The sequence below is a fragment of the Antechinus flavipes genome, chromosome 2, assembly GCF_016432865.1.
Source record: "Antechinus flavipes isolate AdamAnt ecotype Samford, QLD, Australia chromosome 2, AdamAnt_v2, whole genome shotgun sequence".
Taxonomy (NCBI): Eukaryota; Metazoa; Chordata; class Mammalia; order Dasyuromorphia; family Dasyuridae; genus Antechinus; species Antechinus flavipes.
Window position 1 is genome coordinate 552,023,861 of NC_067399.1, and position 14,805 is coordinate 552,038,665.

General features: G+C 36.0%; 2 protein-coding genes across 5 annotated transcripts in view; both read right to left on the reverse strand.

The window, feature by feature from the left end:
- LRRK1 (leucine rich repeat kinase 1) overlaps positions 1-3,327 on the reverse strand; it is a 149,682-nt gene extending 146,355 nt beyond the window's left edge. For all 4 annotated transcript variants that reach the window (XM_051980980.1, XM_051980982.1, XM_051980979.1 and 1 more), the window contains exon 1: positions 3,228-3,327. The gene's annotated coding sequence lies outside the window, so the exon portion shown is untranslated. The remainder of the gene's footprint in view (positions 1-3,227) is intronic.
- A 2,640-nt stretch (positions 3,328-5,967) lies between these two features.
- ALDH1A3 (aldehyde dehydrogenase 1 family member A3) overlaps positions 5,968-14,805 on the reverse strand; it is a 49,365-nt gene continuing 40,527 nt past the window's right edge. Inside the window, exons 11-13 of the mRNA XM_051980983.1 lie at positions 13,959-14,116; positions 13,044-13,118; positions 5,968-8,538 (exon numbers count right to left, since the gene is read on the reverse strand). Coding sequence (XP_051836943.1) covers positions 8,466-8,538; positions 13,044-13,118; positions 13,959-14,116 — 306 coding nt within the window. The 3' untranslated portion in view covers positions 5,968-8,465. The remainder of the gene's footprint in view (positions 8,539-13,043; positions 13,119-13,958; positions 14,117-14,805) is intronic.

A 14,805-nucleotide genomic window follows, 5' to 3' on the forward strand; every position in this document is an offset into this window, starting at 1 on the left:
TGCTTGCATTTTGTTTTCTTTTTCATTTTTTGCCTTTTTTGATTTGATTTTTCTTGTGCAGCAAGATAACTGTATAAATATGTATACATATATTGGATTTAACATAGATTACTTGCCAACTAGGGGAGGGGATGGGAGAAAAGGAGGGAAAAATTGGAATACAAGATTTCAATGTTGAAAAATTATCCATGCATTTGTTTTGAAAATAAAAAGCTTTAATAATAAAAAAAATCTTGCTATTAAATATTTACAATTATACCGGAAAGTAACAGTAACATGAAAATAGGCAAACATCTAAAAATTTTTAAAGTTTGCTACCTGTATAATGTTTTCCCATCTTTTTATTTTTATTTTTTTTGGTGAACTTGAAATTTAACTTCTGGTAAAACCCCCCAACACATGCTGTTCCCTTTTTTGCTTTCAGTTTCTCTATGAAAATAATTTTTTACCAATATTTGGTCAACAGAGCAATTTAATAGTCACAATTTTGTCTATTTGCTAAATAGAAGATACAAGGTGTAGCAACTCAAGCTTTGCTTAATATTGGCCTTCAAATTGATCTCTGCTTCTTCATGGATCTCCTTATCTTTAGGTCCTTGACATAATGAAATTTCTAAATTGGGAAATTATTTTATATTAGAGATGACAAATAGTAGGCATTTTCTCTTCTCAGACAAAGTTTGCAATAAAATCTTTGTTTCTTCAAAATTTTATTCATCTTTAGATAGGTCCCAGCTATGATCAAATTTCTAAATTATAAAATTAGCTTAGAAGAGGCAAATAGAGAAATTTTCCATTTTTCAGCCAAAGGGTGGTCTCCAAGCTTTTTCCACCTATATAAAATGCATAAAGGTTCCAAGATCTTTCAAAATAAAAAGGCTTGTACTTTCCTGGTACTTGTATCCCATGTCATTTCATCTTACAATGGTTCAGAAGGCTCAGACTACAATCAGTATTCTCTTTGTGAGCTCACATATCCCTCCCACAAAAGCAGGATTGTAATGAAGTGGATTTACTTTAAAGGAGTGTGTTAGGGCCAAAGAAATAAAACCATAAAATCCTAAGGACCTACTCATTGTGACATTGAGACATTGAGACCAAGGTCTGGGTTCAGAAAGTTTTTGTAATGGATAAAAAATAAAAAGCTCTATAGGGTTCTACCTGTCAGCAAAGACTTACAGGGTAGCTCGAGTGATAGAAAGTAGGTCTTTTTTGCAAAAACTAGCCCAAATTTGGAGAAATTCATCAGCAACATATTAGCAGCAAAGTGTTGACTTTTGTTGGCAACATCAATTCTCAAATCAATTATCTAATTGATACATTCATACAAATTAACTGATGCAAGGCAAAATGTGATAATACTAAAGACTCAGGGTAATGTTTTAAGAAGATTTGAGGAGAAATAGCTGGTAGTTGGAGGTAAGTGTGGATAGAGTAGATAAGGAAACTTGGAGGAAATAGCATCTGGATTGGGCCTTTAAAAATGTCAGTAATTCAAGAGAAATTTCTTATTTTTTATCAAACCCACTAGTTAGAGGTGCAAAGGGAGTCCTAGTGGTAGGAGACAAAAAAAAAAAAAAAAAAATAGAGGGATTATAACCCTCTTCCAAATTCAGGGTTAGAAAAATGTTTATTCCCTACCCCTCCAAGCACAAAATTTTCCAAGGCCTTCAAATTCTGACTGGCAGATAAAGAGGGCACCTACTGAGGGATCCGTGTTCATCTGATAAAGCCAATTCTTTAACTTCTAGGCACAGTTACTTAGTGTAGAAATTCTTAACCTTGGGCAAAAACAAAATCTGAGGTTATCATAGAGATAAATGGTATTCTCATTAATCTTCCCACATTCCTCAAGGGAGTAATTAGGGTATAGACAATTCAACTTTTCCTAAAATGTTTAACCAAGGTGGAATGACCTGAAAGTTTATTTTACAGAATAAATTTCTATTAACCAGACACTATTATGTTTTACATGCATACTTGGTAAAATTAAACTCCAAAAGCTCTCCCTCTCCGAACATCAGGATCTGACAACCAAATGTTTAAAAAAAAAAAAAAAAGATATAACGCCAAGTATTTTTTCTAAAAGCAAAGGGAAGGTTTAGATGTTACTTCTTTAACACGGCCCTGCCCCTTTGCTTGTGTATGTGTGTTCCATAAAACACTACTAATCACAATTGCACCTTTTAAGATCTTACTGTAAGACCAGAGCATTCAGTATATCAAATCAAGTCTAGATCCCAAGTCTAGATTCCGAAAAACCATTTTAAATCCTAAAAGTGCCATAACTTATTTTTGTTGTTGTTTTTCTAGGAAGTGATTTCCCATTCACACACTTTCACCCCCCATTTAGCACTTCCAGACAGATATTGAAAAGAGAAATCAAAACTCGTACACATAAAAAAAATAAAAATAAAAAATAAAAACAAATAACAACAACGAAAAAAGAAGAAGCTTTTGTTTCTGGGCATCTTAGATCGGGGTCCAAAAGTCTCTGGGGGCAAATAACCCATATGCATTCCCCTTGATATACATTCTTTAAAAGACTGATCGCATGCATAATATTATTTAGCTCATAGATCAATCAGTCAATCAGTAAACATTTATTTAGAGCCTATTATGTGCCAGGCACTGTTTTAAGTTCAGAACATATCGTGGGCAGCAGAAGTGACTTGTCCCCCAGAGTAGGAAGTTGGTGCATATCTACGGGAGGAGATCCGAGATCTCAGATTTTCTTCTCACTTTCTGGGTCTTGCTTGATCCCTTCCCCCTCCTCACCCCGACCTGGTTCCAGATTCCCCGGTCCCCTTCGCAAGCAGTTCCGAGGGGGATGAGTCACTGCAGGAAAATCCCGGCAGCAGAAACAAAGTTTGGATTTCAAAGTCTCCCCCTCGCGCTGCAGGCACCTCGCTCTCTCCCGGGCCGGGGCCAAGGTGAGCAGCACCTGGGAAAAGGTGCGACTTCCAGCCTTCCCGTCCTCCACCCCCCAGCCCCAGGCCAAGTCCAACTCCAGTCCACGTCCAGCTGGGCTCGGAGGGCAGCTAGGGCCGCCCTTCAAAGAGGTGGCCGACCGGAGGAGGCCAGCCCGCGGCGTGGCCTCTCCCTCCCCGCAGGCATCGGGAGTCCAGGGACCCCGCCCCGCCACCCCACCCCATTCGGAAACTGCGTGGAATGCGTCCTGAAGAAGCAGAAAACCAAGATAAGGGAGGGGTCGAGGAGAAACTTACCTGATGCCCTGGGAGGGGTCCGGGGGGCCCCTGCGCTGCCAGGTGGAATCGGGGCTCAGGGCGACTGCCGCTCCCTCCGTGGGGAGGGAGGGAAGCAGGAGGCGTGGGCGGGAGTCCCCAGGGGAGGGCGGGGCCAGAACAGAGCCCCCCCTTCCACTCCTTCCCCTCCTTCCTTCCCTCTCCCTCCCCCCCCTTGCCGCGCTGCGTCCGGGGCCGCGCGTTCCGCCTGGGCTACAGCCACGACCACGACCACGGTCACGGTCATGGTCATGGTCAAGGCCGGACCTTCCTTTGTCTATAGTTTGCTACCCCAAGGGAAGAGCGGGCGCGGGGCGCTAGGGAAGTTGGAAAGAATAAATGATGAGCAGGAGGGGACGGGCCGGCAGCGGGGAAGTAGAGTTGGGGGACTTCTGGAACATCTCGCCCTAGAAGGAAATTCGGCGGTGGCCTGAGGAAAGGGGTTGTGAGACAGGAAGAATTCGGACGAAGAGGCAGGAGTGGTCTGAGAACTGGACCAGGCAGAATTCAGAGGCTCTCGACTCTTTCCTCGATTTTAAAGACGTGGAAACTGAGACGTAGGGAGGGTTACCCACTCCTCCAAGGTCCCGCAATATATTATCACTCAGGATTTGAAGCCTTTCTGTCTTTGAAGTCAATGCTTTAACTACTATGCAAACCTGACTCATCCTTTTACTATAAGTATTATGTATCTGTATAGATATACTTTGCAGCCACCCCTTGTCCATATTCTTTGTCCAGTGAAGCAGAAACTAATGTGAAAATCGGATTTGTCAAGTAAGGTCCTATCCCCAATCTGACTCTTGGCTACTTTTTTCTTTCCAAACTTAGATGACTTCCTCTTCCATTATTACTCTATGCTCCAGCCAGACTGGACCACTAAAGCCTTCAAAATGTCTTAATTCCTTTGGGTGATCTGTGACTATTAGCTCTTAGTGGCAGGCTCTGGGCTTGTAGTAAGAGACCTAACCTTTAATGAAACCATTCACTCCAAAGAAGGGAAAGGAAGGGAAAGGAGCATTTATCATATTCCTGCTGTGACAGGAACTATGCTAAACCCCCTTACAGATATTTGATCTGAAACAATTGTTATTATTCCCATTTTATAGTTAAGTAAACCAAAGCAGATTAAGTGATTTTCCCATAGTCACACAGCTACTGTGTTTGAATTTGAATTCCTATCTTTTTAACTTTTAGACTAGGATTTTCTTTCTACTATACCTTATCTGCCCCTATAGGGCTTAAAGGTTAAAGTAATTTAACCTTTATGTATTTCCTCTTCTGTAAAATGGCTCTATTAATAATTACAAGCTTCAAGGATACTATTTCATGAGACTGACCTTAGGAAAATATTTCCTAAGTCTTTTAACTGTGAACTATTATGGCGACACTTATTTGCATGGTTCATAAGTTTCTCTCATCCCCATGTCCTGGACTGTTATTACTTAACTCTTTTCTGGGCCTACAGACAGACTGAACTTCAGCTCGGAAGCCTCGCCCTGTCAGACAGAGCTATAATTGGAGACTTGACAAGATTGCAGTCAAATTAGTGCAAAACTCTTTTCACAATTGGAAAGCCACTCAACACAGACCCTTATAATAGCAAAGGGGCATAGTGTTACTACTTCCCAGTAATGTCCCGATGTGATGTTTGTCTTTTGGGGTTAGAGAAAGAAAGTACAAAGATAGCAAATAAGTCCACCCCACAGTGCAGCCGTTATGATTTCTTATTCATTACTTCCTTCTTAATATTCCCCTTGTAACAACTCCATCATATGCCATCTAGTGACTTCTTTAGGAAGTGCATGTAAGGGGATGGAATAAGATTGGGCCAGGTTAAAACTTCAGTTCTTTTTTCTCTTTTTGGAGGGTGGGGTAGGCTGGGGGTGGATGAGAATGACCTTGAAATGACTAGGGGGACAAAAACCTTATAGCAAAACAGGAGGGCATTGGTAACTACAACTGTTCTGTTTAGAGTTAGTGAAATCATAGCATTCAATTTAACACATATATTCAAAAGAATTCTGAAATTTGTTTTCTTAATAAACTTCTCTTTACCTAACACTTGGGAGAAAAAAAATCTAACAATTTCTAACACTTAATTCTTGAACAAGGCAAAACTACTCCCTGTTCGGCTTCTGTGGCACAGTGAATAAGATGCTGGGATAGTAAATTTCAGATCAAGTTACTTTTCCCATCTTCAATGTCTCATCTCTAAAAGGAAAGAATTGACTTCTCATGTCCCTTCAAACTCCAAAATCTAAGAAATGGTGACAAACATTCTGTGTGTGTGTCCCTGTTTCTCTTTTAAACTAGCATTTTGCTGAAATGTAAGAGCTGTATTTAAAATTTCAAATTCAAGATATTAGATTAACATTAAAAATATTCATTGCTACTTAACCCCACTGATGCTATTATTCCAATTTTCACTTTCAACTCTTAACTATTAAATATTTGCTAAGATTTCAAAATCAGATTTAAAGTTGAAAAAAAATCAAGATACAGGGATTCAGATAAAGAAGTAGCAAATCTCATTTTGACAGTTATAACTTATCCTAAGGCTATAAATCTGTGCAAATGTAAATTTTAGTCTCTCAAACCAGCAAATGGGATTTTAAAATTTGGATTAAAGTACTTCATTTGTCCACCAGATCTAGGTAAAAGGAGAAAGAGCATCCACATACAATGGGTTTGAGTTTTTATTAATAAGGAAAACAAAGGATTGTTTTGTTTCAAAACTTTATTCTGTTTTAAAAGTATTGTTGCATTGCTTTAAATTTAATCTGCCATGGAATTAAAATTCACAGGATTATAGTGGGTTTTTTTTTTAACCACACCACAGAAAAGTAAATCTTTAAAGGATTGAAAACCTAATCTTACATAGATTTTCATTTCTAAATACAGTATATACAAGAAGTTTAAACATACCATTTCCAAGTACTTTCAGCTATAAAAATATGGTAATTAACTGTATACTAATTATAAATATTTAAACGATTTAAGTAGCATTTCATATGAAAAGCATAACTGTGCAATAAAAGAAGAGGAACCCTCTGAGGGATTATTTTTAAAGTTAGTGTCTAAGTTATATAAAATAAAATTCAGAAAGTTCAGTGTGTAAAGTCAAACCCTGATTTAACAAAATAATAAGACAATATGTTGAATCTTAACTGATAGGGAAAAATAGTAAATTACATATGGCATTATTTTCTAAAAAGATAGCAATTCTATATCATATACATGATGCTCTGTATACTCATGTTGGTTTTTATTTTTGGAATTTCACTTTATTATGCTATACCTCTCTCCTAATCTCAACTATAAGCATCGTGTTTTGTTTTTTTTCACATCAAGGGAAAAAAACAATACCAGTTAAGTGATACTAAAAGTATGCCTTAAGAATTTTTTTTTAAAATAAGCTTTGATATTTCAGTGCCAAATAGGAAAATTGATAGCATTCCCAAATTAGGAATTATAGAACATTTTGATTTTTTGTTATATAAAAAGGAAAGAAAAATTCACAACTTTATAAAAAAAGTAATACTCCTTAACCACTCAGATACAGTAGGAAACCTTTTGCCTCCACTCAGTCCAAATTGTCATTTACTGAATCAATTAGAAATCAATTCGAGTAGCAGATTTCTAAAAGTAAAGTTAGGTGATACCAATCCAGTTTTATATAAGTTTCTGTTTCTGTTAAGAAACAGTATTATATAAGTCTAACTAAGCAAGATGGATCAGTAAACAGCTCGGTCTAGTGGGAAGAGCTTTGGGACTTACAGTTGAAAAATCTGGGTTTGAGTTCAAACTCCCATCTAGCTGTGTAATTGTGGACAAGTCATTGAAACTTGGAGAACTTCAGTTCCCTTACCTGAAAAATGGGGGTAATGATAGTTATGCTACCTATTTTGCTGGATTGTTACTACTTAAAACAAACAACAAACAGGATCTGTTATTTATAATCAGTGCTCCAGAGAGGAGAGCAAAAGAAGATCTTAGGGATTACCACAGAGCTACCTGCTGCAGAACTACAGTTTTGGGAGGAAAGAATTTTTACTTTAAATAGTTTGTTAATGCCTCGTGCTTGGCACAGTGCCTGGCACATAGGAAGTGCATAATAATTACTTATTAATTGGTTGTTTCCCAGAGCTTATATAGCACAATACCCAGCACATAGTAGGCACTTAATAAATGTTGATTGATTAATATTTCCACTCTACTATCCTAAGGATAGATATATAGGACTTTCAGTGAAACTGCTGTGAGTCTCCCATACTATCTTCAAAGTTAAACATATACCAAGCTGCAAGACTTTATAAGATAAAGGAAATTTTTCTAGTAAATGCAGTGCAAAAGTCTCTTTTTTTCCTCCAAAAAAGAAAGTGCTTCCCAGGATATATAGGTTGTATGTATGTTTTTGGAGCTACTGAGTGAGTGATATTTTGGGGACATACATATCAGTTTTACACCAAGTAATGAATGCATACCATATTATGAATGAAGATAACTGACTGTCAAATTAATCACCATTCATCCTATCCTTTCATGATATCAATACCCTTTTATGAAGGAACCTGACACAGGATTGTAGTTTTCAAATCAAAGGAGAGTTAAAATTTACATTAATTAATGTCATTCAACTTGTGTGTTTTTTACCCAACCTTCAGCTAAATGACCATGTCCAGTTGTACTTAATATCAAGACTAGGATGAACCATAGAGTTCAGGTGGGCTGGTCTTTATTGGAACCTGGATACAGGAGGTCTTTGGCAAGACCTATCACTATAAATTATAGAGTTTCTCCTTTCTAGGTATAGGGTTTGTTTTTTATTTTATTTTTTTTCCCCAAGCTCTTAACAGAAACAGAAACTTCGGCCAAGTGCTTTTCAAGCTGAGTCAAACAACATTTTTTTAAACAATGCCCTGAGCTTCTCCACTGTCCCCTGTGACCAGGTCTAAAGGGGTAAAATTCTAAAAATAATTGATAACTTGATTACCATAAAGTATGACAAAATTGACAGGTGGCTAATGGAGCCCTCCAGAGTTTGGATGAATGAAGATGGACATGAGTGAGAGAAAACTTCTTTCAAAATCTGGTAGATTTAAAAGTCCTAGAAGAAATACAATTTTGTTGTTGTTGTTGTTTTAAAGAAGTGCTATGTTCTACAAAATTTCTCTGCCACATTCAGAATGTCAGATGCTTAAGGAAGATCTCTTCCATTCAATGGTCCTTCTCATTGAGTTTAATAGTAACCGTTTTCACTTCTGTGTATTCCGTCAGAGCATATTCACCTCTGTAATAATTAGAAAACAAAATTAAAAAAAAAGAAATTAAAAAATTTCTAGATTCCTTATGCAATATATATTACATATGACACATGTTATATGTATGTATACATATATATGATATACATTTGTTTATTGTAGTGTTTTGTCCATAAAACTCTGCCAAGTCACTCTGAATTCATGCTATTTGACTGTGAGGAAAAGATCATGAGAAAGCAGATTAAGAAACTGAATGATTTAGCTATTCTCAGCAATACAATGATCTAAGAAAATTCTAGAGGACTAATGATGAAGCATACTATCTGCCTCCAGAGAAAGAACTGATATTGTTTGAATTCAAACTGAAGCATGATATTTTTTCACTTTCTTTCTTACTTTTTTCTTTTATATGACTATGGAAATGTTTTATATGATTGCAGATCTATAATTTATATCTGATTACTTATTTATTATCTTAATGAAGGGTGAAGGGAAGGAAAGAGGGAGAGAGAATTTAGAATTCAAAACTTTAAATAATGTTTAAAAAAACTATTAGGCTAGGCTGTTATTCATTTTAAAAGTCTCCATCTATGATCACAGTAATAAAATAAGTGTTTGAATGTATTAATCAAAAAAAAGAAAGAGAGAGAGAAAGAAACTAGACAGGTGAGAACACTTGGGCAGAATAGTTTAACCCATGTCTTAGTTGCAATGAGGACTTCAAAATATTCAGAATTTATGTGGCAAAAGGAGGACACATCTACTCTGAGTAAAAGGTCCTAGAAAGAATTAGCTGGGCCTGGTATACTTGGTTTGTTCAAATCACTCTTAAAGGGCAGTTTAAAGTCCTTCAGAGAAGACAGGAAAAGAATGTATGGTGGTTGGAGTTTCTGAAGGCAAGAGAGAGAGTTGTAGCCAGAAATCACTAAAAATAATTGGGGTATTTAGTGGTCAGAGAAATTTTTCTCCCTTTAAACCTCCCCCAAGTCCCCCAAAATCAACAACAAAACCCCAAAAATCTGTTTTATTTAAAGCAATGGCATGATTTGGGGGGTTGATTTTAATTTTCAATTTCACATTTTCTCCCTATGTCCATCCCTTCCTGCATCCATTGAGAAGTCAAAAAATACAATATTCATTATACAGATGAAATCGCTATTGCAGAAGGAAAAAATCAAAAAACATAAAGTAAAAAGAATATTAAAGGAGCAGCATCTTAATTTTTTTAAACCCCTGAATCCTAAACAGAGAAACAGATGAGCGTAGTGGATAAAGACCTAACTTTGAAATCAGGAAGTTCTGATGTGGAATCTTGGATGGACAAGCTGCTTCATTTCTGAGTGCCTCAGGCAAGTCTGAGCTGCTGTGGAAGCAGATTTTTATGGGGCCATTCACTAAAACAAATGCCTGCCACTCCTCTCCACCCAATCTAAAACTAGGGAAAGGAGCCCAAATCTCTGAAAACCTCTATGTCTACTATATACAAAACCCTATGCTAGATGCCTGGGTAGAGGCAAAAAAAAAAAAAAAAAAATGAATAAAACACTGTTTCCACCCTCAGTCAGCTCACAATCTTTAAAAAAACAAATCATCTGTAAATATCTAGATAAAAGAGTATTGCGAGATGTATGATTTTTTTTTTTTGATTTAGAGTAGAGACATCAAATATGTTACACCAACAAGATTAAAATGTAATTGGGAAATATTTAACAAGATAAATAAAAATACAACAAAACATAGTTAATGTTAACACATGGTTTTCTAACTTAACAGATCTCAAGGATCTTGAGAGAGGCCCCCTTTTCTATATGGTACCAGTGGTTTAGAGAGTGCTACTGAAGAAATTTCCTTTACCACTATATGACAGCAGCTGCTTAGCTATATAGTTTTAGAGAATACTGTATAAGTTAAGGTGATGCTTTTTTTTTTTCCCTTAAGAAAAATTATTTTAAGTGGCTCAAGTGGATAGAGCACTGAAATTGAATCAAAAAGTCTCAAATTCCTGAGTTCAAATCCAGTCTCAGACACTTCCTAACTATGTGACTTAGGCAAGTCACTGTTTGCCTCAGTTTCCTTATCTGTAAAATGAACTGGAGAAGAAAATGGCAAACCACTCCAGTATCTTTGCCAAGAAAACAAGAAATAGGGTCATGAAGAGCTGAACAAGATTGAAATGACTCAAAAACAACATTTTCACAAAATCTCCATAAAGGAATGCATGAAGAATCCACTGGCACTTATTTCTCATTCCACAAATTATCCCCAGGCATCTTTGTCATCTGTGACAGCCTCATCCAGATGGTGGATTATAAATGGATGCACAGCCTTAGCCTTTTCTGTTGGAACCCTCCTCCCCTGCTCTGACTACGGTAGAAGCCAGTCTCACCTAGAACCAATAGAAATTGGACCTTTGTCCGGGCTCTTGCTCAAATCATTGGCTCAGATCATTTTCTGCCATGAGGACATTGCATATGATTCATTTCTACCACCTCCTTCAGAATTACAGATAGAAAACAATCCTTCCTATTGTACATATCAAGTGGGGGAGGCAATATGGTATAATGGAAAGAAGTCAGTTTTAAGTGAGAACTCCCAAGATTTAGTCTAAACTCTACTACTTATTATTTGAATGTATTTGTACTTATAACCCTCTATTTTCTCACAAGATGGGGATAACTATAGTTACATTTTCTGTGTCACTGGATTCTTGTGAAGGTCAAAAGATAATTTAAACAGTTTTGTCCATTCTAAAATCTATACAAAAGTAAACTAAGCTAAAGTGAACTTACTTAAGCTAAGCAACTTAGTTTACTTAGTTTAGCTTAGTTTATTTCATTTACCCCGCACTATAGAGGGGGGTAGGGGAAGTGCTGATGAGGCTGAGAAAGTTAGGGCAGATAGTGATAGTAGGTAAATTTATTTACATAAACCTGGACTTCAGAGAGTCTCATTGGAAGGAGAAATGGAGCTGGGATTTTTGTGTAATATAGAAGTACTGCCATCCAGAGCAGATAATTCAATGTCTTATGGCTATAGGATAGAAAGCTGTGGAGTTAGAAGAAGCAGGTTCAAAATCCTACCTTAGACTTATTACATGTATGAATTAGAAAAGTCATTTAGCATCTTGAGGTTTTAGTTTCCTCAACTTTAAAATTAGAGAGTGGGGCCAGATGACCTTTAAGTTTCCTTTCAGCTCTAAATCTATGAAGTGATCTAAAGTACTGACTTAATCCTATCTATTGAAAAGAACCTTCCTCATGAGGCAAGAGCTGACAACATAATTAAATTTTACATCTTGATTGGAGAAAGGAAACTCAAAAATAGGTTATTCAGTGTTGGGAAATGTAGTTAAGACAAAATATAAATATTGAAGGACACCTAAAGGAGAGTCTTGCAAAAGTAATCCACAGGAAAAATGTATGCTGAGGATCCCTTAAAAAAGGCAAATGCAAAAAAGATGGAAATCCATAAACACAACAGATATAAAATAAAAAACTAAGACCAAAAATGTTTGAGTTCCATTTTACAAAGGATTATAAAAAACAAAGCAAACCAAAATATAAAAATAGAAAAGACACACCATTGATATCTTATATATGTATGTATACACACGTATGTATACAATATATGCTACATATACCCACACATATATAATACCCACAGATCTATAGAATGAGCCAATGATTCTTAATAAATAACTAATGAATCCCTTGATGATGGTGAAGTGAAAGATTTGTTTAAAAGATTTAAAAGGAGAAGATGAACAAGTTGAATGACAATTTTTGGCTTGGTTTTCACTGAGAAATACATGGAATCAGGAAAAGACTTATTCTTAAATTGTCTTCTGACAGTACTGGTTCCAAAGAGTAGTAGTTCCTGAGAATATTCAAACTTACAAATATATCAAACTTACAAAATAAGACTAGAGAGTATACACTTTGGGGTTCCAAAGGAAATGAAGGATGAAATTTGAGAGTTTTTCACCAAAAATGAATCATTTAGCAGATTGCACATTACAGCCTTGCCATGAGTAGGGTATTTCAAGTGGGACTGGAGAACAGAAAATAGGATTATTGAAGCCCCAGACATAGAAATGAGCATGATGCATATAAGGAACAAGAAGATCACCAGACTGAATACCATTAACAGTTTAAGTTGCAGCAATGAAAGAGGTTGGATAATTAAAGTGGAGCTTAAGCAAACTATTATGGTTCTTGAAAATCTGGTTCATTTTGTGGTTGCACACTTGGGGGCTTAATGAGATAGTAGTGACAGTATGTGGTACTAAACAGAGCACTAGACAGTTGAAAGAGCTGAGTTGAAGTCTTCTTTTGCTATTTACTAGCTGTGAAAACTTGGGCCTCTGCTTCCATATTTACAAAATAGAATACTAATACTTAACCCTAATTCACAGTGTAGGTGTAAGGACTGAGATAATATATATTTCAGTATATACTGAAATACTTTGGAAACTATAAAATGCAATATAAGTATAAAATATATCATTAAAATTAATATTATTAATAAAACTTACAGTTCTCTGCCATTTCCTGACATTTTGAAGCCACCAAATGGAGCCTGTGCATAGATGGCATTGTAACAGTTGATCCTATTGAAAGAATTTTAAAAATATAATTACATAGAGAACAGACATTGGTATTTAATAAAGTCCACCTATAGCGTTTACTAACTTTTAATCTCCTGTTTTCTTTTCTCACCCTTTTATGATGAGCTAAGTAGTTCAAGCATATGGTTCCCAGTTAGTGACGATTGTAAGTAATGATGGAAGGAGAGGAAAGGAGGGAGAAAAATAGAAAAAGGGAAAATTTGAATTTCTCTTTTTACACTTAAAAATGTGGTTTCATTATTTGCTATTCCATACATCATAATTAGATGTTGACCCTGTTTTCAATGGGTGATATTTTTATTATTCTTCTTAAAGTAAATAAAGATGGTAGCTCTCATTTACTTCATTTAGTCAAAATACATCTTTGATTGAATTAATCCAGGAACAACTGAACTCACAAATAGTTACATCGATTCATTTGTGTGCTCATAGGGGGATAGAAATTCTTAGAGTACAAATTTATGAACAAAGGAAAAGTGAGGAATAAGAGAAAGTGAGTCAGGGAAGAAAAAAGGCAAATGAAATCAGGAGGAAAGGAAGAAGACAATTGCTGAGCAGATAAAAATACACACACACACACATATACACCCACACATATATGTATTCACACAAACACACACACACACACATATAGTCATCAGACTCCCTTGAACTAGAAAGGATTAAAAAAAAACCAAAAAACCTGACACCTAGCGTTCATTATTGCATTGCAGCCTATTTTGATTCAAATATTGATAGGCTTCTGAAAACATTTAAGTTAGGAAGAAGGGAGTCTCTTCAGGCATTCCAAAGTTTGGGAAAAACAACATACTGCATACTTACCAGACTGTTCCAGACTCTAACGCAGAAGCCAGTTTCAATGCTTTATCAAGATTTTTTGTGAATACAGCTGCAGTGAGTCCATACTCAATACTATTTGCTCTTTTTATAACTTCTTCTATATTTTTGAACTTCATTATTGGCTGTACTGGTCCAAAGATCTGAAATGAAGTAGAAGAATGGCAGGAAGGGACAAGACTGAAACCCCATGACCTCGGAAAGAATTTTCTCACTTAAATGATGTCGTCTAAATAGGTAAAATGATCAGCAGTAACTTGGACTGTGGAACGACCTGGACAGAAAACTCAACTTCAAACTAGTGGTTCTGGGTTTAAATTCTGACTCTGTTATTACCTTTTCTTTGTGGTTTCACATAATTTTAGGAATTATAGAATACAACATCTCAAGGACTTTTTTTTAAAGCAATTTGACTTTATAGAAATCAGAGAATATTGAAATTTTTTTAAATGGTGAAAGTTTAAGTAAAATCCTTTCCTGAGCTTCTGAGCATGGAAAAGCCTGGAAATATTGCATGGAACAACTACTAAGTATACACTAACACTGAAGATATTGGAACTTTTTATGTAATGTTGTTAAGGAACTGGGGTAGATACAATTCTATGATTATGCCCTGCAACCCATAGAATGTCACATTTTTCACAAATGGAGGATCTTCAAAGCAAAAAAGGACTTCCTGTTCTTAGCAGGTTCTGGTAAGCATTGAAAAGGGCATGGCAATTTTTTTTTTTTTTTTTACCAAAATGGAGTGTGAGCAAAGGGAAAAAAGAAAAAAGAAAAACAGTGCCATAAATCTAAAGTTGAGAATTTAAAAGGTGGCTTTTGAAGGAAA